This window comes from Pelobates fuscus, chromosome 1 (assembly GCF_036172605.1).
Source record: "Pelobates fuscus isolate aPelFus1 chromosome 1, aPelFus1.pri, whole genome shotgun sequence".
Lineage (NCBI taxonomy): Eukaryota > Metazoa > Chordata > Amphibia > Anura > Pelobatidae > Pelobates > Pelobates fuscus.
Window position 1 is genome coordinate 135,425,485 of NC_086317.1, and position 25,065 is coordinate 135,450,549.

At 38.7% G+C, this 25,065-nt stretch overlaps 1 protein-coding gene across 2 annotated transcripts; it reads right to left on the minus strand.

Annotated features, from left to right (window-relative positions):
- Nucleotides 1–607: 607 nt before the first annotated feature.
- On the minus strand, nucleotides 608–20,929 carry CDKN1A (cyclin dependent kinase inhibitor 1A). 2 transcript variants are annotated; one of them, XM_063450619.1, is made up of 3 exons: nucleotides 20,820–20,929; nucleotides 3,110–3,471; nucleotides 608–1,045 (listed from the first exon to the last, which is right to left on the minus strand). In XM_063450619.1, the coding sequence occupies exons 2-3, from the start codon at nucleotides 3,468–3,470 to the stop codon at nucleotides 984–986; spliced, it is 423 nt and encodes a 140-aa protein (XP_063306689.1). In that variant the 5' UTR covers nucleotide 3,471; nucleotides 20,820–20,929; the 3' UTR covers nucleotides 608–983. The 2 variants fall into 2 exon arrangements, with proteins under 2 accessions (XP_063306689.1, XP_063306680.1); XM_063450610.1 differs by having other exon boundaries at nucleotides 610–1,045; nucleotides 3,110–3,474.
- Between the last annotated feature and the right edge of the window lie 4,136 nt (nucleotides 20,930–25,065).

The following is a 25,065-nucleotide window of genomic DNA, read 5'->3' on the forward strand; positions in this document are numbered from 1 at the left end:
TGCAAGCAAAACTACCCACAAGCAATCTACATGTAAACCAACTCAAATTTGAGTTACTTAACTCAATATTTAAAATCAATATTATATTTTTAATGTTTACTTTAAATTAATATATATATATTTTTTTTTAATAAAAATACCCCCCTTCCCTTATATTAGCACATGCCAAAAAAACATTGCAAGCCTAGACTGAAAAACATTCAGTGTTCGATACTTTTCTTACCATTTTTACAGTACATATTACCCTGAAGTCAAACATACATCTTTTAAATGTAATAATAAAAGGGCAAAGATAAGCCACATTAAAGCATGCTTGAAAAAACATTTAAGTGCTAAACATGTATTACCTTATAAAATGGGATATCAAATTAAATGACAATTATATCTAGTAAAGTTTATGTACGAATTACTTCATGTTTGCAGATTTAAAAAAAAAAAAATAGGGAAAAATAATTACACAAAAAAACTTGCGTTCATTAAATTGGCAGTAAAAACAGCCAAGATCTTTAAAGTGCGCACAAAGAAATGGACATCATAAAACAACGAATGCCATAGGTTTTTACATTAGGCACTTTAAATGGTATAAAGCAAACCTTAGATCACTTGTTACATACCATTTTTAAATACATAAATGATTTTTAGATATCACGTGAATGTTTTTTTTGTGTAAAAAAAAACCAATAACAAATCATTCCAAAAAAAAGAGTTTTAAACAAATGATCTGCTTGAAATAACATTTATGTTACTGATGCAGTCGATGGGTTAAGCGCTCGAGATAGTTATGTCTCTGGCGTTTGTGCAAAGTGCATAAAGACATCCAGCTACGAGAAAATGTTATAATCTACCGGTAGGTATTGTCTCTGTGTATGCAGAATGGCAGATCTTGTTTCCTGAAAGTGAGATATGGACGTCTGTATTATTTGCCTCTCTTGAGGAAGCATGTTGGAGAAAATAAACCTGTAGAAAGTTTGGACCATGGCCAATCAAGGTTTAGAACATCTTGGAGGAGAAGAAGAGGAACGTCTACGTTTTACGTTATAGTAGTCTGAGGAAAAAAAACACATAAAAGAATATATGTTAGCATCTACTGAAAGGTATAAAGGGCCAACTAAAGCTAATCTGTAAAGTAATCAATCTCTAAAAGAGGGGCCAAGTTTTTCCTAGGGAAGAGGGATGTGTCTTGATTGTCACTTTTGTACACACAATAGGCAGACGTCTGGTTTGGTGGGAGCTCTGTCCTTTTCTGAACGTCACCTAACTTTTTTTCCTGCCTTTTTTATCTGTGCATGCACCATCTACTTCTCAAACATCCCCCTAACAATAAAACCATATACAGTAATACATTTATATTCTTTCCTACGGAATAGCCTGCCTACCCCCATCAGACTCTCCCCTAGTCTTCAATCCTTTAAGAAGTGCCTTAAAACCCATCTCTTTAGGAAAGCTTATGGCCTCCCAAAGTAACCTCTACCTTGCATACCTGTCTCTTGCGCTCTCCTATAGGGCAGCACTTTACTCTCTCCTCCAGCTCTGCTTCACTCCTACCTTATTTGATTGATATTTCCTGTCCTAATGTGTCTTATACCCCACCTCCTAAAGACTGTAAGCTCTTTTAAACAGGGTCCTCTTCAACCCATTGTTCCTGTAAATTTTCTTGTAATTGTCCTATTTATAGTTACATCCCCCCTCTCATAATATTGTAAAGCGGTACGGAATCTGTTGGCGCTATATAAATGGCAATCATAATAATAATAATATATTAAAGTACACAATGATTATTCAAATGAGAACATAGATTGGAAATGTAAAAGTGATTTGAAGTGTATATATACTTGTAATTTTACAGAAATGATATACCGATACTTTGAAAATGCTTAGAAAATCTGTAACAAAAAATAAATAAATCTCTTTCCATTTACAATTTACAATTGGAGACTTTGATGCTGTATGTTATTTCGTTATTAGCTATTTTTTTACAGTAACCTTTGTATCTCTCAATCAGGGTTATTTACCAAATTGAGAATTGCTAGGAATTCAAAGTGAATTTCAGAATTTAGACCAAAATAGCTTAATAGGAAAAATGCTTCAAATTGCTTATATTTTCAATTTGGCAATTTTGGTCTTGAATTTGAATTTGACTTCAACTTAAATTCCCGGTAATTCTCACTCTGCATGTCTTTCTGTATATGTTCTCTATTGATAATTATTTTATTCTAGTTTGTTGTCTATGTATGTCACTGTAAAATAAGGAAGTAAACTTGTTGACGATATCAATGTTTACTGGCAGAAATGGAAATGCAAAATTTAAGTGCATACAAAACAAAAATTCCTATGATGAAGTTATAAACTTGAACAAAGGTGTCATACCATAGCTCTTAAGTCTTTATTATAATTCTTAGGCCTGCAAAGAGTTAAAGGGAAACAATAGTCACCAGAACAACTACAGCTTAATGTATTTGTTCTGGTGAGTATAGCCTCTCCCTGCAGGCTTTTTGCTGCAAACACTGTATTTTCAGAGAAAATGCAGTGTTTACATTGCTGCCTAAGGAAACCTCCACTTGCCACTCCTCTGATGGCCACTGGAGATCCTTCTTGGGGCAGTGCTGCACAGTGTGCAGCACTGATGTTCAGCTTCTCCACGCTCTGAACTTTCCCCAGTGATGCATTAATTCAATGCATCTCTATGAGGAGGTGCTAATCAGACAGTGGGGCGTTTGGCCCTGCCTCTGGCCTGCCTCCTTGGCAATCTCAGTCAATCTAATGTTTTCCTATGCTTTTTGAAATCATCAATTCTGATGATGTCAGCCAAGGAGGCCGACTGGGACAGAGTCAAACACTGGTGCTTAAGATAAGGTGAATTTCTACATTATGAAAATTGTTTTTTTTAGGGCGGGAGGACGAGGACGGGGGGAGGAGGCTAAATGGTGTTTTTAACACTATAGGGTCAGGAATACGTTTGTGTTCCTGAGCCCATAGTGTTCCTTTAAGAGCTTTATTGGCCACATATATTTGGTGATTCAGCAACTCTACGCCTCTGATTTGAAAGCATTATGCCCTAATAAGATAGAAAATGTTGCCACGGTTTGCCGTAAGACACCATGTAGCTTACCTGTGATTAGTGTTTGTTTCCGTTTTCTACCACTGGAGTCAATGCTCTCAGAGTTTTGGCATCGTTCACATAAAAAAGGACTATCTGCTGTGGGCCTTTCCTGGCATATATTTTCCTTGTCAGTTTCTGCAGTATTCTCTGATTTTCTGTATCCCGTTCTTTCCCATTTGTAATCTCCTGGCAGAGGAGAGTTATTGGCAAAGTCAAAGTTCCACTTTTGTGTAGCCTTTTCAACCTCACTCTTCATATTATTCTCATAGTCATTCTTCAGCTGCTCATGGTCCACTGGGCCAAATAAATTCCGACACACCTTATGGTTGCTCCCCATAGCTTGCAGGAGGATAGCCTTGGCTGTAAGCATTCTGCTGTTGGAAAGAAAAAAGAAACATGTCATGATCAGATTGAAACCTACAATGTATATATATATATTTTTTATTTTTTTTTACAGGGAGCCTTGATATAATGTTACTAATTTAATTGGCTTAAACACTTAATTAATAAGTATACTTTCTGTTGTTCTATAAGCATAATTTGCTAATAAAGGAGAACAGATTGGCACCAGAGTCTCCTGATTTCACTGGCAGTTGCTCTCAAAGAGCATGTCCTGTGGACAGGAAAGTGGCAATTAACTCTTCCCACTTTGTATTGCCTACTCTCTTTAAGGTTGTCCTACCCCTTTTTAGTGAAGGTCAACACGCTTACCAATGGCAACAGCGTTGCCAAGAAATCCATCTGAGGATCTAACAAGTTGGAAGAAAAAGCGGAGATGGCTGACTTAAGATGTATACAATGCCCCCGAGTATGCTTGTTTTGACTGACTAAATACTACAGAGTTTATTTACTAACTTGTACATGCAGGAAAACCAACAAACCAATCACTAGATTTGCATGAGGACATCCCCATAGAAAAGCATTGAGGCATGCATATTAGCCACCCTGGGTGGGGCAGAGCGCCGTCCAACACCGAGGGTGATCAGCGCTGGAAGCGACTAACGTTTTTTTAACCCTTTACATGCTGTGGGCAAAAGAGGGCAAACTTTGTATTCCTAGCACTACAGACTCCCTTCAATCCTGAATTTAGAAATGTGTAATTTCACCAAAATGTTTTAAGAATAATACTTTTCAACCCTTGCTGAATTTCATCCTCTCCTAGTTTTGTCGAATATTGAAACCCAAGTATCTGCTAAACACGTCACTGCTGTTCCCTCCGAATTGGCTAGCCTGACCTGACCTTTTATCCTTTTCCTTGGCAGATATGGAATATATACTACAGTTTTGCACCTGGAGTTTCTTAGGACCTCTTTACTGTGTGTTTAAGGTCAGGATAATCCATCTCGAAAGGGTTGGTCTGTTTAGAAAGGGATACATGAGTCTAAACACACATTCACTAACACACACACACACACACTATGCTTATTTATGTTCTGATTTTAAAGGAAAAAGAAATACAGCTCTGGGTCATTAACTCCAGCGACTTAGAAATCCTTGTTTCTGTTTCTACTGGTAGCAGAGAAAACAGACATGTTAAAAATAGTTTTGTTTGCTTGTATCATATTACTAGTGCTCCACCCCAGCACAGCCGTACACTGACATCACTACAGTATGAGTCAGACAAGTCTCAGCCTGCTCAAACACGCACCTTGCCCTTGATAACTGAAGCTACATGTCTGTACAAGTGCAAACCCGTACCCCTTATGGCAAGTGGAAAATTCTGTAAGAGGAATCATTGGGAAAAAAAAATGCATTGACATTGTTCTGCTACTCTGTTTACAAACATCTTCTTTAGCAAAACTAGAACATGTTAATAATAGTAATATTAGAATCAAACTGGTTATACATCACATTATATGGAACTGGAGACCCAAAGCCAACATTCATGAAAAATAACTGTGATCAAGCTGAGAGGGGTACATTACAAACATGTTGCAATTTGCTTTTCAATTCACTAGAATTTGGTTAAAGCAAAGGTGTTACATTTAATGCTCTAACGTTGCTTTGTTTGGAGGGCTGGATCTCGAAAATCCAGTAAAATTAATGTTGGAGAGTTTATACCAGTCACAAATAATACATTTATATGTACACATGCATCTATGTCTGGTTTTAAAGGTATCGATCATTTGTGACATTTGGAGAAGGCCATGTTTCAGATTTCTCTCCACTTAATGACAGGTGAACAAATGCTTAAACTATCTATACAACATTGTCACTTTTGAACTCAACAGTCTGATCTCTAAACCAGACCCAACCTTAGGGATGTGCCGCCAGGAGCTGAGGTTAGTTGAGCTCAGTGTTTTCAGATTATCACTGTGATCCAGTGCTGCTGCAGAAGAGCAGTCATGTGTGCTGGCGAGAGTCTGAAATGGCTGTAGCAGTTACAGTGCTTATAGTATCCGCTTAACTATATATAAATACATATTTATAGACCTGCATCATGCAGGCAATTTAAGTTCAAAGAAACTACACATTAATGCTTTTGTAATATCACACGTGTGCAGTGTTTCGCACTGTCATTTAAAGGGACACTATAGACACCCAGACCACTTTATTTCATCTCCCTGTTTGAGAAACTGTAATGATTACTTTACAGGACTAAGACTGCCTCCAGTGGCTGTCAATCAGACATTCTAAGGTTCTCTGAGTCCCTTAACCCCTTAAGGACCAAACTTCTGGAATAAAAGGGAATCATGACATGTCACACATGTCATGTGTCCTTAAGGGGATAAACCAGTGTTCCCCAATCCAGACCTCATTGATCACCAACAGTCCAGGTTTTGTCAGTATCTTTATTGGAATAAAACAGGGAAATACATAAATCCCGGACTGTTGGTTGTCCACAAGGATTGGGTTGGGGAACACTGCCTTAACCTCTTAAGGACACATGACATGTGTGACATGTCATGATTCCCTTTTATTCCAGAAGTTTGGTCCTTAAGGGGTTAAACGATGCTGGACGTCTTCACACTCTGCATGAGGAAATCCAGGGTTAGTGAAGTCCCAATAGGAAAGCATTGAGGTAATGCTTTCCCTATTGCGAGGGTCTAATGTGCTTGCAGCGCTGGATGTACATGCACATTAGATCCTTCCGTTGGATGACACTGGAGGAGGTGGAGCTCTCACCGAGCACCAAGGGGCACTGGGGCTGAAATCGGATAAGTGACTAAAGATTTTTTGTAACCCATTATGTGCCATGAGGGAGAGAGGGTCCAGAGGCCACTATACTGTTAGGAATACAGCTTTGTTTGTTGATCAGGAGTTGGCTGGGAAATACCAACCGCTTCATGATTGCTGCAAATATCACAGAAGAAAGAACAGGTACTGAAATGTCCTAGGTAAGCTCTGTCTCTGTATCTTTTTTTGTTTTTTTAATAAATGCATGTTTCCTTAAATGCAATAAAATAGATGGTCATATGTGCCATGGAATGCCCTCTTAACTTTGCTTTTACTGATGTCTAATTCTAACACAAGTGATAATTACATAGAATCACACGCTCTATTTGTTTAGGAGTAATTCATCCTTAATGTTATTTACCGCTATAGTAACAAGGGTTGCTTGATACTATGGAAAATCATGATCATGTCTACAAGAACTGGGATGTTCTCAGTCATTACTGATGTCAAAATGACAACATGGAGAACTGGTTTCCCAAATATAAGAACCTACAATTCAGAATTTGTTCACTAGACACTAAATTGTGGTCATACTAAAACCATGCTTTTAACCGTTTCCCCCAGAATTCTTCACTAAGATTTCTCCATGGCATTCTTTATACTGGCTGCAAATGTTTCTCTTTATAAAATATTCCCACTATAAGATTCGTTTACAAGGCATGCTACATAAACGAGTAATAATAACCTTCAGGAATGAGTAAGGTAAATACAGAATAGAATAATGTAAAATCCTACTAGATTAATATTGGCGATTGGCAAGTAGAGTAGTAGCTTTTAGGGGGAGGGTGTGGAGAAGATGTTGAAGGAATTGGATTTAGAAGGACTGGTGAGGCTTGAGGGTTAGTTAGTGTCCAGAAAGTAACATACAAATTTTACGATTTAATGCTCTTTCCAAATGATTCAATAATTTTAGAAAAACCTTTCCAAATATTTATCTACAAAAATTCCTTTAGACTTTATTGGGGAGTTCTTATGATAAATAATTTGGAACGTTTTTTTTTTTTTTTTTTAAAGTAATGAATCATTTGAAAAACGTATTAATCAAGGCCAAAGTCTGCAGTGCATGCAATACAAGATCTATTCGATAAATCAAACCTCATACTGATGTATCACTTCATTCCCCTTTCTGAGGTCAATAAAATGCATACAAATGAGCTGTACAATACTAACCATTTATACTTTATTATTATTATTATTTTATTATTTATATAGCGCCATCAAATTCCGTAGCCCTGTACATCAACGCATACTTTAAGAAAGCATCCTTCTTGGTAAGGCACTTTGATGATAGAAGTGCCATATCGAAAACTGGTCCAAGTTTGCCAAGTGGCATTTTGTGAAAGTATTCACTGTATATAGCTTTTACGTTGTATTTTTTTGTAAAAAAAATTATTTACTTTCTTGTTCCTTTTAATAATATATTTTATAGCTAATTTCTCATTGCAAAAGTACGATGACTACTACCATCATTCAATCAAAACAAAATCTGTGTTCTCTTCTGTCCACAAGATGGCAATACTTTATAATACATATTTAAGAACTGAAATATTATTTTAAAACTAAAACTTCTAACAATTTGTATCAACGTAAAGCCAAGATTCAAACCTGTGAACTTTCAAAAGGAGCTCCCCCTGAAAATCATGACAATACGAACTCATATTCTGCTACATCAAACATCTTTTTTGGTGAGTCACAACAAGCACAAATTTACTTTCGAGTCATGACTTAAAGGTTTAACAAGTTGGGTCACTAGAGTTTAAACGGCAATACCCATGGGAAAAACAATAGCACTGGGTACTTAATATTAAAAACTGCACTCCAGCGAATGAAAACATGTTAATCCATAAAATATACAGATTAAACTATAAACTGGAAAGTTTTATATCATTGTCTATCACAATTTATGACAATGTTTCTGTTCTCTTCCTCCAATGCAATGTTATTATTAATAATAGTTTCATGTACATTATATATTATTATAGTTTTATTTATTACCATACAGAAAACAATCTGAATGCTCACATCATACATTTAGTACAACTGATTGATATTTAGCTGTAAAAAAAAAAGAAGAAGAAGAAGAAGCACTAAAAGTGGATTTAATTTGCCTTTTGATGCAGCCCTAGTGACATGAGGCTTTGTCGGAATTCTACATGCATGGAGCTGAGAGCTGTGAACAGAGGTGATATAACATGAAATCATATCCCAATATACTATGTTGGTACACTCAGCACCTGGAACTTAAAGGATCACTATAGGGTTAGGAACACAAACATGTATTCCTAACCCTATAGTGATAAACCCACCATTTAGGTGGCTCTCTGAAAAGGCAGTGTTTACATGAAAATGCCCAAAGGGAGCTATTATACTCACCAAAACAACTACATTAAGCTGTAGTTGTTCTGGTGACTATAGTGTCCCTTTAAGTGAAGAGTCCAGACCGAGCAAGCCTGCTCCCAGGACAAAAAAAAAATTGCAGTGCCCATGGTAGCAATTAACTCCAGTTGGGGAGGCAAAATGCTATCCACTTCTAACTGATGTTTAATTCTCAGGGACCTAGTGGGTCCTATGCCTTATGCTAACATGGATTTAATTTCCAAAGTAAGAGGAATTTACATTTTTGCATGTACTGCTATTACAAAGAATTGTATAGGCCTGCCATATAATAATAAAAAAAAAAAAAAATACACTTGTAAGTTGTTTGCAATAACCATCCTTCTTTATTGCGACTTTGACCTTGGCATCCACTGACCTTATCTAAACACTATTCTGGAAGCCAGCAACAATGTTTAAAGAGAAACAGTGTTTTTTTAAAGATTTTTGTACAATCCAAATAAATAGAAGTTAATGATGGTCTACAATTTATACATATATACATATGTTTTTCAAAATATTGTTCTCTTTATTTATTATTTTGATTAACATACAAAGCAGTCATGGCACTGCTTGTAATAAAGCTGTAACAGCTTCATGGGAAAGATCCCTACCACAATCACATTATATCACATCATGAAAATAGCGCCACTAATCAAAAGGGCTATGGAGCTTAGGATGTTCCCAGGTGCATTATCCCCAGATGACATGACATGTTTCCCACAATTCCACATAATTGCATGCCAAAAGATGTTGGATGGACCACGTCATTTAAGGTAGACAAACTGCAAGCCATAAAGCCAAAGAAACTCAATACACAGAATACATTTGATAGCAATTTGACTAGCACAATGAATACATGTAATTGTATTCTCTGTAAAGTGACACCAAGTCTTGCTAGGTATGGCACTTTAAGAAAAGTACATAACTCAGACGGTGTAGTTCTGAGCTGTCGACTATGGGCCAAGTTCAGATATTTATCAATTCTAATACGTGTGGCCAAATGTGTTCTCACTTTACCTGTACAACGAAAGAGATGATATCTGTTCTAACAGTAAACAGCATAATCACATGAAAATGATATCACAGTCAGAAACCACTAGCACAGCTTTACAGTGATGTGGAATACAGTCATAAATAAAAAATATATAGAGAGAGAGAGAGAGAGAAAGAGAAGCGTGTCAGTCTCCATCATCATTCAGCACCTGCCAGTCCTCGAAGCCAGGAACAGCGTCACCACATTCAAAATGCAAGCATGAGCATGCTGAACCGTGTGCTACGAACAATACAACAATATATGTCACACCAGTGCAATCATGTTGTATATGTTGTTAGAACAAAATGAAACAACACATTGCCTCATAAGGTGGTAAATCAGAGAGCTTATCACCTGAAAATCTAGTTAAGTCATTCACAACTTAGTACACAAGTTGTATTTACACAAAGCAGTCTCTACTTTATTTTTTAAAGGAACACTCCGAGCACCATAACCACTACAGCTTGATGTTGTGATTATGATGCAAGTAATGGCCTGGCAGTCCCCCATTGAAAGTAGTCAACACAATTTTTGAATCTTTCATGGAGTCTGTTGGGCACCACTCCTTAAATCTTCTAGAACCACCAGAGAGCGGGAAATTCCTAAGCAGGGACTTCTGTTAGCTCATTATCTGAGAGCATCAGCTGATCGTTCTCAATCAATGAGGTAGGTTTCGGGCTCTCTGGCATTAGTCGTGGAGGAGATCAGCAGTGCCCAGCGGACACAGGCCCTTTTCTTGTCCTTAATCTCCTTCCAGGAGCCAAAATTCGTTTTTGTTTTTTTTTAGAAAAAAGGACCTGGAATGTAACACTTTGCTTTGGTGTCTTGGATGCAAGAAAATACATTTCAATTACAGGAGTGCCTGAAAACCATATAGCTGCAATAGAATCCACATTACCTATTGAAGAGGGCAACTAAGGGGACAAAACATGAAAATAAATAAGTTGAGAGAGATGAGTGGTTGGGTGTGATGAACAAAGCCATGATATGCTGCTACATAATGTTACTTTACAAATGAAAATTAAATAAATATCAATATTCACTATGGGAGTGAAAATATTAAGGATCTGCACAGAAACTGCATTTGAAACTGGGGAGGACGGGCTTAGCAGAAATGGTAAGAGAAATGTTTGAGAAAGAATACAAATATTTGGATGTTAGACCACAATAGGGCAGATTGACAGAGAGGTGATCAAATACGATAAAGACTTTAAAGGTCAAAGATAAGCATTCATGCACCTGTCCCTAGCTCGTACTTGGTGAACGAGTATAGACATAACAGCCTGGAATGCGTGTTCTCCAGGTCGCCCAAAAGTCGTGTCTGCCAACACCCTTTAGGGTTATCCATGCCCAATGTGATGGTAAAATGCACTTGTATCCTGAGGTTTTCTTCAGACGTGCAATTAGGTTTAATAATGTGCTCATGACATGCGCACCGTCGTATCACGGCATATCTATAACCCAGTACCTAGGCACCAATAAACTGCAGACACCAATTTCGACTGTTGGGATTATTTGACCAGAGCTTTATTAAATATATAATAAATTATAACAATTACAGTCATTGCCAACAACAATCACTGCATTTAAAAGCCATATCCCCCCATACATAATTTCCCCTGGCAGTATAAACAGTATATAACAATATATATCACACATGACACATAACATGGCCGTCCATACGACACCATTTCCAATGATCAACTGCAGGGGTGTACTGAGACAACCCTAGACCACCAGGTTCGGAGCCACCAAAAAGCTCAAACCTACCAACCAAGTAAACTCCTGCCTAAATCACCTTAAACCTATCCATGCCCCCCTTCCAACTCCAGGTAGCTCCCAATTTAACCTTGCCATTCCTTGCCGCTGTGAAGAAACAGGAAACAATATCCCCTATGAGCTACCAAAAAAGGGAAGGGTGGGACAACCAACAGGTAAGTGCAGATTTGATCAAGATGGCCCCTTCTCAAGATGGCCGTGTTATATATGACTGAACTAAAACCCTGCCCCATCCATTAAAGGACCACTATAGTGCCAGGAAAACATACTTGTTTTCCTGGCACTATAGTGCCCTGAGGGTGCCCCCACCCTCAGGGTCCCCCTCCCGCCGGGCTCTAGGGTGAGGAAGGGGTTAAACTTACATCTTTCTCCAGCGCCGGGCGGGGAACTCTCCTCCTCCTCTCCTCCTCCTCGGCTGAATGTGCATGCTTGGCAAGAGCCACGCGCGCATTCAGCCAGTCTCATAGGAAAGCATTCACAATGCTTTCCTATGGACGCTGGCATCTTCTCACTGTGATTTTCACAGTGAGAAGCACGCAAGCGCCTCTAGCGGCTGTCAATGAGACAGCCACTAGAGGCTGGATCAACCCTAATATAAACATAGAAGTTTCTCTGAAACTGCTATGTTTATAGAAAAAAGGGTTAACCCTAGCTGGACCTGGCACCCAGACCACTACATTAAGCTGAAGTGGTCTGGGTGCCTAAAGTGGTCCTTTAACTCTTCGCATGTCTAACTCCTGGCCCTGTCAAGGCCTATTCCCCTGCTGCGCTGTTCCATGGGCTACATACTGTGTTGAGATTTTTTTTTGGTGTTCTCGGAAGCAGAACACCAGAGATCAAACCTTGGATCCAGGCAATAGGGTCCAAAATCAGGACTGTCCCAACAAATTCAGGCCAGTTTGGGGGTATGCTACCACGTTTACCACTGCAAGAAGCCATTTTAGCTAGGGTGCGGGGCGAGTCACTTTATCAGATTGGTAAACGTAGAGAGCAGTAAATTCCCTGATATGATGCTTTAGAAACTGCAAATGATACAGAAATCATAATTATTATTACAATTATATTAACACATGGCACTGATTAATTCCACAGCGCTGCATCATAACACATAAAGAACCGAGCAGCAATATGTTATTCTTTTGAACAGGCTGTTTAATTTAGATAGCCCTGCTGAAATATATTACATAACATATTCTCATTAAAAAAAATATATAGAAAATTGCAAAAGATCATACAGGAGTTTAAGCAAGTCGTACGTATGTGAAATCTCCTTGTTAGGTTTGTTATCCATTTAGCTGTCTAACCCAGGTCTTAATCTGAACAATCCATATCACTGGAAAAACATTCAGATCAGCGTGTCGCTTGATTACCCCTTTGGCACTTAAAGGGTTTCCAACACATTGTTCCAGCATTCAGAGGGGTAAGGGAGTTTCAAGGGGGTTTTAATCAGTTACAAAATAAAAACAACAATATTAATAATTTGCCCTAAATTGTTTTCAATTGAATGCCAAAAGGGTTAATTGTTTCACTGTTACGGATGTATTTATGTTTTTACAGCATGAGCATAGTTAATGTAGCTTCCATATTAGGATAGAAAGGGAGACGTGTTGAAATTCAGTTATAAACGTAAGAGGAAGCAGAAAGAAACAGAAAGCTGGTTGTACATATAATCTAAGGGAAAATCCAGCTTGCCTATACACAGATTGTGCAGTGGAGATTTGTTATTTTCCTGCTTCTGGAAGAAGAAGAACGTGTGTCACGTTGGCGTGTGAATGGCTGAGTCAGCGTGCTGCTAGTAAAATCACACCATCACACAGTGTCATACAGTCCCTGTGCGGAGCAAGAATTTAGTCACACTAATTGAGGAGGAGCACTTCGCTGTCTGTGTCTGGGACATGTCCAAGCATATCTCTTTGCAATATACTGACACAGTGTACGTCTATAAACCATCACTCATTCCCCTTTCTAACTCGAGTTGCTTGTAAACAAATAGTAGTGTATTACAACACAATGCAATAAAATAGAGCATCATGAAAAAGATATTGGTAGTGAAGGGGTTAATTCCTGTGTATATAAATGTAGTTGTCATTTTCAGCTATAGCAAAATGCACACGGAAATGACACAATGGAAGCCAACTAATGGTCCAGAATGACCGTCTCAGCATTATGGTGGTACTATTCCCTTGTGAGATTTTTAAATAACGTATGCCATAATAGTATATCCATCACCAGTTTCTAATAAACAAAGAACTGCTCAGATGAATATTTGCAGGGGGCTTTTGGAGTCCTATCATATTTCGTTTTTTTTATAGTAGGATTCACTTTGTCAATGGTTAAAGAAGGTTTTGTAACACGTTTTAAAAAGTGGAGCAGTCACCCTGAAAATCATTGGAACGTTTCTGCTGTTGCCACTGATTTCCATGGCGACTGCTCTTCTTTTGGAACTTTGCCTCACTTTCCTGTTAAGGGCACTTGTATAAATCTCCTTGCCACTAAGGTTCACTCAACAGCCTCCAGCCAACACAGCAACTCCCTGTCTCTCTGTATTTAATGCAATTCGATTAGATAAATAGGAAGTGCTATCAACAGAAAACAAAACACTTAAAGGAACACTATAGTATCAGGAAGAACACTATAATGTCAAGAATACAAACGTATTCCTGACACTATTGTGCACGTGTTGCTGTTTAGGTCCCCAGTCCCCCTTAGATCACTCTAAAAGGTGATATAACTCAGCTTTTTTTCCAACGCCATGCAGGTCTTGCCACAGCTGGCTCTGCCTTGTCCCACCTCCACGGCTTAGATCATCAATCTTGACGACCTCAGACAATCCGTTGCTCTTCCATAGGAAAGCATTGAAAGGCTTTTGCACATGTACGGCAAAATGACATGTTGAGCCAATCAGCATCTCCTCATGGAGATGCATTGAATCGATGCATCTCTATGGGGTTCGTTCTGTGCCTCCATGTAGAGTGTGGAGACGCTGAACGTCAGTGCTGCACATTGTGCAACACTGGACTAGGAAGCACCTCTAATGGCCTTCTGAGTAAATGCTGAAAAGGCAGCATTTACATTGAAAACACTGCAGGGACATGCTATAGACACCAGAACCACTACATTAAGCTGTAGTTGTTCTGGTGACTATAGTGTCCCATTAAATGTAACTTTAGTCAAAAAAGTGTAAACATAGTATGAAAACTGGTATAATTAATTTAAATACACCTGCTGTTTTACAGATGCTGGATAAATTGAATTGTATCATTTAGAAGTTGATCCCTCTCACCACCCAAAGCAGAAGACCTTCTAGTTAATCTTGTTTACTCTTTGTTACAAGATCCACCAGATAATGTCTGCAAAGCATTAAATGACAGGCTAATGTATATGTCTATCAATGTTTGGTGTGTCACCTCTAATTAGTACTTATACACAGTTCTGCCTAAGATACTTAAAGCCACAAGAGACTCTCAACTTGCTACGGCCCCTCCTAAGGTTCTATTTAATAGCGTCTACAACCAAGCAGAGCTCTCTGCCACCCAAATAAATTATGGGTTATTATCAGACTTCGAAGACGGAAATTTAAATTAGAGACCTTTAAGGTCTGAAAACCTCTGTATGTGAAAAAAAGAGACGGGTAAGAGTGACTCAAGGTATGGAAAAAAGGTCTTTTGGATTCTGTTACCCTTTTATCTGTATATATCAGAAAATTAATTAGGCAAAATAAAATGACTAATGGTGAAAAAGTTGTTTTTCAGCTATTATGGTGAAACTACAAATCCTATATGGCTTTGTCAGCCAATAAATGGCAAACTATCTTGGTAATTGTAGTTCCACAATTACTGTAAACTTTTTTTTGGCAAACCTACGGTATAAAAGGCATATTAAAAATACAGAAGCATTCTAAAACATAGAGTGAATACGGAAGCATAATATCTTTGATATACTATACCAACAATTATAGTGTACTTGTCAAGGTATATTCAACATTTAAAAAAGTATAGTACAAAATAAAATCCTCTGTACACTGCGCCTGCAGAATTGCTAGCAAATGTATTGGTTGTACTAAAATCATATTTAAATTATTTCCCCTCACTTGTCAATCAATTGTTGGCAATGGCATAGATCTCTCTCAAAGAGTTCTATACCGAGGATTAAATGACACGGGAGAGCAGACGAACCCTGCTAACTGCAAATCTCCTGCTTCCTGTCACTGTACTACTCCCACAAGAGGCACATCTTTCTTTGGCAGAGGGACTATAGGGCATTCTGATACTGATGTGCTGGCAGAGAAGCCTTTTGCATCATCAAGGGTGATTGACCTGCTTGAGTAAGTGACCCGAGCATGCTCAATCATGTATTAGAGAACCAGGATCAGGCAGGATGAGAAGTGGGATGTTACAATAGAGTATCACTCACGGACCTCTAAGAGTGGCACAGTTGGAGTAAGGGTTAAAAGGTAAATACTAGTATAACAGTTCCTATAAGCAATTAAATATATTATGCAGCATTTTGTTAATCAATATAATAAGAGCTGTTATATTTTAAGGTGAACTTGTCATGACAGTTTCACTTTATAGTTGTCAGAAAGGCTACATCTTGATTGAATCCACGAACTTGTACACTTGTGCCGAAACACTGCTAGGTGGAAAATGTTGAAATTGAGAAATAAACATCAACCTTTTTATACATATTTTAAGGGTGTAGGTAACAGCTATAAATTCAAAGTGTGAAATTGAAAGTGTTTTGAACCTCAGTTAGGCTTTTTAATACAGTTTACATGGTGCCAGTAATATTATATGAATGATCATGCAATGTTTAAAGTGGCTCTGTCACTTTATGGATCCCTCAGCACCCAGCCGAAGGACACCTTCCTATATCCCACGGTTAGGGTATCCCAAGTTATGAGTAGGGTTAGGGTTCTTTTTTTCTGTGACTTGTCTTCCGGTGACTTTTTCCTTTCTCCACCCTTTTCCTGCATAAAACACTCAATCTCAATTTCCTACTCAGGACATATTGGGTGTTAATTCTACATATCACTGTCTTCTATTCTACTGGTCCCCTCATTTACATTGTAAGACAGTTGCTTACAGAAAAAGCAGAATCTGCATACCATCATTAGTATTATCACTTACAGTGTACCAAAATATTATACAAAGTTTTAATAAACAAGTAAATGTGAGTTGAAAATGTAATTAGGCTAAAAAAAATCAAAACAAAAGAAAAATGTAATAGAATTATAATATTTATAGGTTTTGTTTTTTTGTTTTTTTTACCAACTCTGCTATTTTGGTCTAAATTTTCTAGTAGACTCCAAGTTCATCTACATTTTTTTGTTTAGTGAACAGTCCCATAGGTTTTGAAAGAAAAGAAAACACTATCAGGACTGAGAATCTATGAAAGCATTTACAAATTCCATTCTTAGTGTCTTGAACCCTTTGAAAGAAAACAAAAACATTTCTTTAGCAGTTTGAGTTAAGGGTGCTTTTTCTAAGATACCTGCTCCCCCCCTCTCACCCCATTCCATAGTACCCATAGGCACATGCCCGCTTTAAGTGATAAGAAACTTGTCCTATAATATGCATTCTAAAAAACATTAATGTCAGACTAGGTCTAATAAAAATGTTCTAAATATAAGCTCCCTTCATCTCAGCAAAATTGTTTTGTCTCTAGCCTGTTATTTACTTACAGTGCCCCACATGACGCCACTTAAACATTCTCTCAACCACTCCTAAGTCTCCTCGCATACATTTGTTTTGAGATTTTTTTTTATTTATTTATTTTGTTTTATTTTCATTTTTCTGCAAACAATACAGCACTACTTTGCAAGCTTATAAAACATCTGAATGTATCTAGAATGTGTGTTTTAAGAAACCCTACAACAAAAATAAATAACTCGGAACCTTTATCCAATATCTCTCCACTGTGTATTCTATGCTTCTTCAAAATATACCGCAGCGACACAGATATATTTGAGGTATTCTTAGGTATAGAATTAACAAGGGATATGTATAGGAAATTCAACTGTTAAAATATGCAGGACACTTTTAAAAATTAACAAAAGCTAAAAGCAACCTCCTTGTCTAAACACTTTCATATTTATTTATATATTTATTTATGAAATAATTTACCAGGAAGGATACATTGAGATTTCTCTCGTTTTCAAGTATGTCCTGGGTCCACAAAACATTGTATCATTACAATATCATTATTAAAGGACCACTATAGTCACCCAGACCACTTCAGCTCAATGAAGTGGTCTGGGTGCCAGGTCCACCAGGTTTTAACCCTTCAGATGTAAACATAGCAGTTTCAGAGAAACTGCTATATTTACATTGCAGGGTTAATCCAGCCTCTTGTGGCTGTTTTCCTGACAGACGCTAGAGGCGCTACTGCGACGCTGAATTCAAAAATCGCATTCAGCGTGCAGAACGTCCGTAGGAAAGCATTGAGAAATGCTTTCCTATGGGCATTTTTAATGCGCACGCTGCTCTGACTGCGCATGCGCATTCCGCTCCACTCGGGAGCTGACGTCGGATTGAGAGTAGAGGTCACCAGCGCCGAGGGAGCCCGGCGCTGGGTAAAGGTAAGTGGCTGAAGGGGTTTTAACTCCTTTAGACCAGCGGGAGTGGGGGCCCTGACGGTGGGGAGGACCTAAGGGTTATATAGTGTCAGGAAAACAAGTTTGTTTTCCTGACACTATAGTGACCCTTTAACCCCTTAAGGACAAATGACAGAAATATTCCATCATGATTCCCTTTTATTTCTGAAGTTGTGTCCTTAAGGGGTTTAATAAGCAGTGAAAATGCCAATAGGTTACTTAAAAGGATGGGTAAGCACCATCAGTACCTTTAGCTGGAATCTAAATGCTGTGATGAAGGAATGAAAGATTAGTAAAATCTTTATTTCCATAGAGTGTTTAGGATCTCAACATTCCCCGAAGGGTATACTTGAAGCACTACAACAATTTTACATTACACACTAGCATTGCATTACTCTAGATTGCATGCTCCTTCGAGCAAGGTCCTCACCAAGCTATTGTTCCTGTCGAAATGTGTAATAGTTTTTCTCATATAGTGAGACAAAATGCCAATAATAAGACATATCAACATACATTTTTACAGATAAATTATATTGCTTGTAATAACAAGCTGTTTAACCTTTGATTTATACTCCATATATAAACCCCAACAGTCTGTGCATGTAAAAGAGGAATCAAGTCATAATAACAGCTTGCAGACATATTGTTATCTAACAGACTAAATGTTTGGAATATTCCGTCACGCGATGTATACACAGGTTAACTTAGGTGTGGGTTTACCTGATCTCAACTCAGGTCATACCTATTTGACAATAACAGTACAAAGATTTAGCTTGTGCGTTATGGTATATATCTGTGCCTAAGAGCAATTTCACAAGAATGTCAATGTCTTTATAATGTTTGCTAAATGTATCCAGGATTAGAATATTGCCAGTAAACAGGCCTCTATTCCATCTTGGGCTGGCAATATAGGAAGTTAAATGGTTATGCATATATATTGAATGGTTATATATATATATATATATTGAAGGACAACGTGAAATTCCCAGTTTTTCATGAAGCCTATTCACTATTGAGAAAATTATACCCTATACAACTGGGAAGGTTAAATGTGGGACTGCTGGTTGGACCTCATGACAAAAGCAGGTCACAAACAACCCCAGTGCCAAAATAGCCATTACTGCAAAAGAATAGCTCCCGCATGTCATAACACAAACTCTACCCAGCACTGGTTAAGGGTTTGTAAGGGTTTGTACTCAATCCACATACAAGTTTGCGAATCCCTTTATGTCTGTACCAAAACTAATATAGCATTTAATAAGATATCACAATGTGTGGGCTAATCAGTGCATCAATATGTGTGTTTGAGATCCCATTTTGTGTCAATGTATACATGAAACATGTGAGGCTGTCTAAACAACCGGTAATTTTAAGCTTCAACATCTGAATTGAAATAAAATTCTCGTACTCAGCTATTTAACAGCTTGGCAAATTTGGCGTATAATTTCTGGGTCAGTTCTCTACAATTGTGGGTTTCAGCGAGCAACCCTAGTTGTGCTAATGAATGCATACATACAACCTGATATGGTTAAATTGTGCAGCTATGACATTTTGGTATAATCCGATGAAACCTAAAAGCTTTTTCTTAAGGATTTAAAATGAAATGGAAAAATCACCCCCACCCCTTTAGTAATGTCTTAAAAAGTACAGGAAAATGCAAAATGTACAATATTTAGCCTCTCATGAAAATAAAATATTAAGAACAGGTGTACTTTGCTAAACTATTGTTCCTTTAAATCCAAGTCTAGTGGAAACCTTATTCACATCAACAACTATCCACATTAAACTCTGAGTGTCAGAGAACTCTTCTAGTCAGTGGTACTCAAACGGTCAAGTGATTTGGATTTGATTAGATGCAGTTATAATAAAGGTAGGATGAGTGGATAGTGTCTCAATCCGTATGGTATATCACTGAGCTGAATGCAACCCTAAACCATGGGTGTGTAATGACAATTTGTGTGGTACTCCAGACTTCACTGCCTGCAAATACTCAACAGGATAGCAAGCATCACTAAACGTTCTAAGCAAGACATCAAGAAGCATCCGAATATTAAACATTCCAAACTTGATATCAATCACCAAGCAAACGAGCTAAAGAGGTGTGCCCAAAATGCAAGCCAGTAGTTATTGTAAAACTGCAACTCCCATTACACTTCGCCAGACTTAAAGCTGGCAAAGCATTATGAAGGCTTTGGGTCTAAAAAAAAAGAAAAGAAAAAAGGGGGTGGGGGGGTCTTTTGGCAGACTCAGACAGAAAACAAGAGTCTTTAAAGCGGATCACAAAGGATGTTAAATACAGGTGTCACTGTAGTAATACAAAGGGATTGAGTTCACAGACTTCTTCATCCAGACACACCTTTAAAATTAGACACCCAAGCAGCTCCCCACCCACCACATCAAACCAGGGGAGCTGACAACATCCAAGATTCTGGGAACATCCAAGATGCATGACAGGTGTAACTTTCTGTGTGTGCTGTAAGTGCTAACTAAGCTCATAACTCTCTGTGTAAAGAGAGATGGAGAATTGGATGTACACACGTCTCTTCTGAATAACTGCCCAAAACCCAGCCTGGGTGACACGGTATATAAAACAAAATATGGGTGGCTGGCAAGGCAGGAGCAGAGTAAGATTTAAAATAAATGAATATCAAGGCATAGCCCAGTCATAAAACAGATCAATGACATTCTAGAATTGTTCCATGGAGAATACACAGTGTCAGTATTCATCAGCACCCAGAGTGATCTCCTCTTTCCCCTACCTGTCAGTTGTCCAGCAAGTTCAGCAATGACCCGGCGATGTTCTCTATGTACACACACTGGCTATCCCGGCTGACTGGCACTGTCTACACACACCAGAGAGCTATTTAAACAGCTATTACGTCATCGAACTGGAGATCCCGGGATGTGAGTAATACAATGTAACCACCAGAGGGCGGAGCTCCCGAGGAGACAGACAGGTTGTCAGCCAGCCCTTCCCCATTTGAAAGGGAGGAGGGGGGAACTGTGTTTACTATGTCATGTAGGATCACAATGCAACATGCTAAGTATGTGTGTTTGTCGACGTGCTGGACAACTAATTTTATTGTCACGTAATCTTACAAAGTTCGGTACGTTTGTTAGGAGTAGTCAATGCAGAACTTTTAAATAATCAGCCTATGTACATTGCATTGTTTATTGATATAGTATTCGATCGTAGAATAGCGAACATTAGGGGTTATGTATAAAGAGTAAATCCAGGGCAAAGTTCTAAAAAGGTAACAAGCAGCGGGAACATGCTCTTGGTTTCCATGGTGACTGCTCCACTTTGTAAACTTTGCCCCAGTATTTCTCTTTTTATACATAACATGCGATAGGATTCATATTGCACACGGGGTTATACATTAAAGTGGTGTGAAAAGTGGAGCATTGACAACAAAGTTAGCATCAGTGCTTATGTATAAAAAGGATTCCAAAAGAAATATGTGGTAACTTTGACAACATTTTAAATTAGGCACTTTAATCAATTATATGAAGGGAGTTTTAGCAAAGTACTGTGAGCTGAAAAGAGCAACAAAGCTGTAAAAGTGGAGCAGTTGCCAAGGAAATGTTATTGCTGTGCACCGGTGTTAATTGTGGCGGAAAATTTTAATTTTGTTTTAGTCATAGTCAGGGCCGGACTGGGAATTAAAAGCAGCCCTGGAAAAAAATTATTTACCAGCCCCATAATGCGTTGCGCCAGCATAGTGTGCAGATACAGAGTTAGAAAAGATAACTTAAAATTAAAAATTATTACTCCAACGTGAAAAAAAAGCACATATAGGCTTAAAAAAAAGAGACATGCCTTTGCATATAACCAATGTTTCAGTCCAACTACCTTGACATATTAAGGAAAGCTTGGTAATCGGACTGAAATGGTGAATGTATGTAGGGCACAACTGTAAAAAATTACATTATCTTGTTTATTTTGAAGTCCTGTGGGTGCACTCTTCACTTTAAATATGTTATTGTGCTGGAGTATGCACCTAGCAACAAGACTCGGCCAATATCTGCTCATTACATATGGTACATATCAATGACATTTCTCTGTGTATTATGCATATATAAATGTGCATTAATATATGCATAAATATAATAGGCATAATTATATATGTATATATATATATATATATATATATATATATATATAAATAACTAATACACACATTAATATACATGATATATATATATATATATATATATATATATATACATACCGTATATACTCGAGTATAAGCCGACCCGAATATAAGCCGAGGCCCCTAATTTTACCCCCCAAAATTGGGAAAACGTATTGACTCGAGTATAAGACTAGGGTGGGAAATGAAGCAGCTACTGGTAAATTTCAAAATAAAATTAGATCCTAAAAAAATTATATTAACTGAATATTTATTTACAGCGTGTGTATATAATGAATGCAGTGTGTATATGAATGCAGTGTGTGTGTATGCAGTGTGTATGAGTGCAGTGTGTATATAATGAATGGAGTGCAGTGTGTGTATATGAGTGCAGTGTGTGTATAATGAATGCAGTGCAGTGTGTGTATGAATGCAGTGTATGTATGAGTGCAGTGTGTGTATATGAGTGCAGTGTGTGTATATGAGTGCAGTGTGTGTATATGAGTGCAGTGTGTGTGTGTATGAATGCAGTGTGTGTATGAATGCAGTGTGTATATAATGAATGCAGTGCAGTGTGTGTATGCAGTGTGTGTATGAGTGTAGTGTGTGTATATGAGTGCAGTGTGTATATGAGTGTGTATAATGAATGCAGTGCAGTGTGTGTATATGAGTGCAGTGTGTATATGAGTGCAGTGTGTATATAATGAATGATGAATGCAGTGTGTATGTGTGAGTGCAGTGTGTGTGTATGAGTGCAGTGTGTATGCAGTGTGTGTATAATGAATGCAGTGCAGTGTGTGTGTATGAGTGCAGTGTGTATGAATGCAGTGTGTATATAATGAATGCAGTGCAGTGTGTGTGTATGAATGCAGTGTGTGTATGTGTGAGTGCAGTGTGTGTGTGTGTGTGTGTGTGTGTGCAGAGCATTGGTGGGGGTTGGGCATTTTATTAATTATTATTTCATTATTATCTTAATTTTTTTTTGTTATTTTTTTTAGGTAATTATTTTTTTATTTTATTATTAATTGTATTATTATTTTTTGTTATTATTTTAATATTTTTTTTTCTTATTATTTGTTTTATTATTATTTATTTCATTTATTTTTTCGTCCCCCCTCCCTGCTTGTTAGCTGGCTAGGGAGGGGGGCTCTCACTCCCTGGTGGTCCAGTGGATGGGCTGTAGGAGGGGGGCTGGCAGGAAGCTGTAACTTACCTTCACCGCAGCTCCTGTCAGCTCCCTTCTCTCTCCTCCGTCCGTGCAGCTCCCAGGTCAGCTTCTTCTGCAACTCTCGCGGCCGCGCGGAGCGTTGCCACGGTAACCCGTGGCAACGCTCTGACCCCGCGGCTCTCGCGAGAGTTGCAGAGGGAGCTGACCTGGGAGCTGCACGGACGGAGGAGAGAGAAGGGAGCTGACAGGAGCTGCTGTGAAGGTAAGTTACAGCTTCCTGACAGCCCCCCTCTCCCCCCAGTCTGTATTATGGCAATGAAAATTGCCATAATACAGACACTCACTCGAGTATAAGACGAGTGGGAGTTTTTCAGCACAAAAAATGTGCTGAAAAACTCGTCTTATACTCGAGTATATACGGTACATATATATATATATATATAATTATGCCTATTATATTTACACATATATTAATGTACATTATTATTGTATGTATTGTATTGAATGTATTATTGTTTTGATACCCTGAGGAAAGTCCCGAGCGGGGACTGAAACGTTGGTCTCATTTTTTAACTCTGTTTAAATAAATTTTGGATTTTTATAAGACCGGTGAGCGGCTATCCTTTACTGAAATATACGTTTGGAGTTCAAGTCATGGCACCCGGCGAACTGATATCTACAAAAGCGTGAGTGCGGGGGATTTTCAATTGTGTTGTGTTATATATATACACACACACACCAGTGGCGGATCCAGAGCCTGATCTCAGGAGGGGCACTTATAGATTATTTAAAGAAATAATCCATGCACAATAACCAGTACTGCTCTGTGTAGTGGTTATGGTGCCAGGAGTGCCGGGACCCACTCCCAGAGTAAGTAGTCAAACAGTTTAAGAACAGTTTGACAACTTACCTGGGGTCTGCTGGGATATGGGGCTGTAGTAGGGTATAGGAGCAGTGGTGCAATGTGTGAGGGGTGCAATGTGTGTGAAAGGTTCAGTGTGTAGGGTGTGTGGGGCAATGTGTGTATGGGTAGCTGTGTGTGTGTGTGTAGGGCAATGTGTGTATGGGGGTCTGTGTGTGTGTATGGGGGGCAGTGTGTGAATGTGTATGGGAATCCCTGGTGGTCGCAGTGGTGGTCGTAGCTCCAGGGCTAGAGTTCACTCTCGCGAGAGCCGGAGCGTTGCCGCTGTAACTGTGGCAACGCTCTGTACTCGCGCAAGAAGGACCCGTAGGAGCTGCAGGCTGAGCTCCCGGGTCCTCTCTTCCTCCCCTGCCGGCTGCCTGCACGTGCCTGTGGAACGGGGAGGGAGATCTCTGATCTCCCCTCTGGTCCGTGAAGGCACATGGTGCTTGGACAGTGCCAGCCCTGCATTGGCCAGCAGCGGAGAGCCTCTAGGGTGTCTCTCTACTTTCTCCCTCTGTGTCTCACTCTCCCCCCTCTGTCTTTTTCTCCCCCCTTTCCCTGTCTCTCTCTCCCCTTCTACCATCTCTCTATTCCTCCTCTTTCTCCCCTTGTCTCACTCTCCACCCTCTGTCTCTTTCTCCCCCCTTTCCCTGTGTCTCTCTCTCCCCCTCTACCATCTCTCTATTCCCCCTCTTTCTCCCCTTGTCTCATTCTCCCCCCTTTCCCTGTGTCTCTCTCTCCCCCTCTACCATCTCTTTATTCCCCCTCTTTCTCCCCTTGTGTCTCACTCTCCCCCCTCT

What these genes read in the sequence shown, in the direction of transcription:
- CDKN1A (XM_063450619.1), bottom strand. Translation starts at nt 3,470, where the DNA reads ATGCTTACAGCCAAGGCTATCCTCCTGCAAGCTATGGGGAGCAACCAT. An exon ending in GAAACAAACACTAATCACAG is followed by an intron (nt 1,046 to 3,109) that starts GTAAGCTACATG and finishes TTTTTTCCTCAG; the next exon opens with ACTACTATAACGTAAAACGT.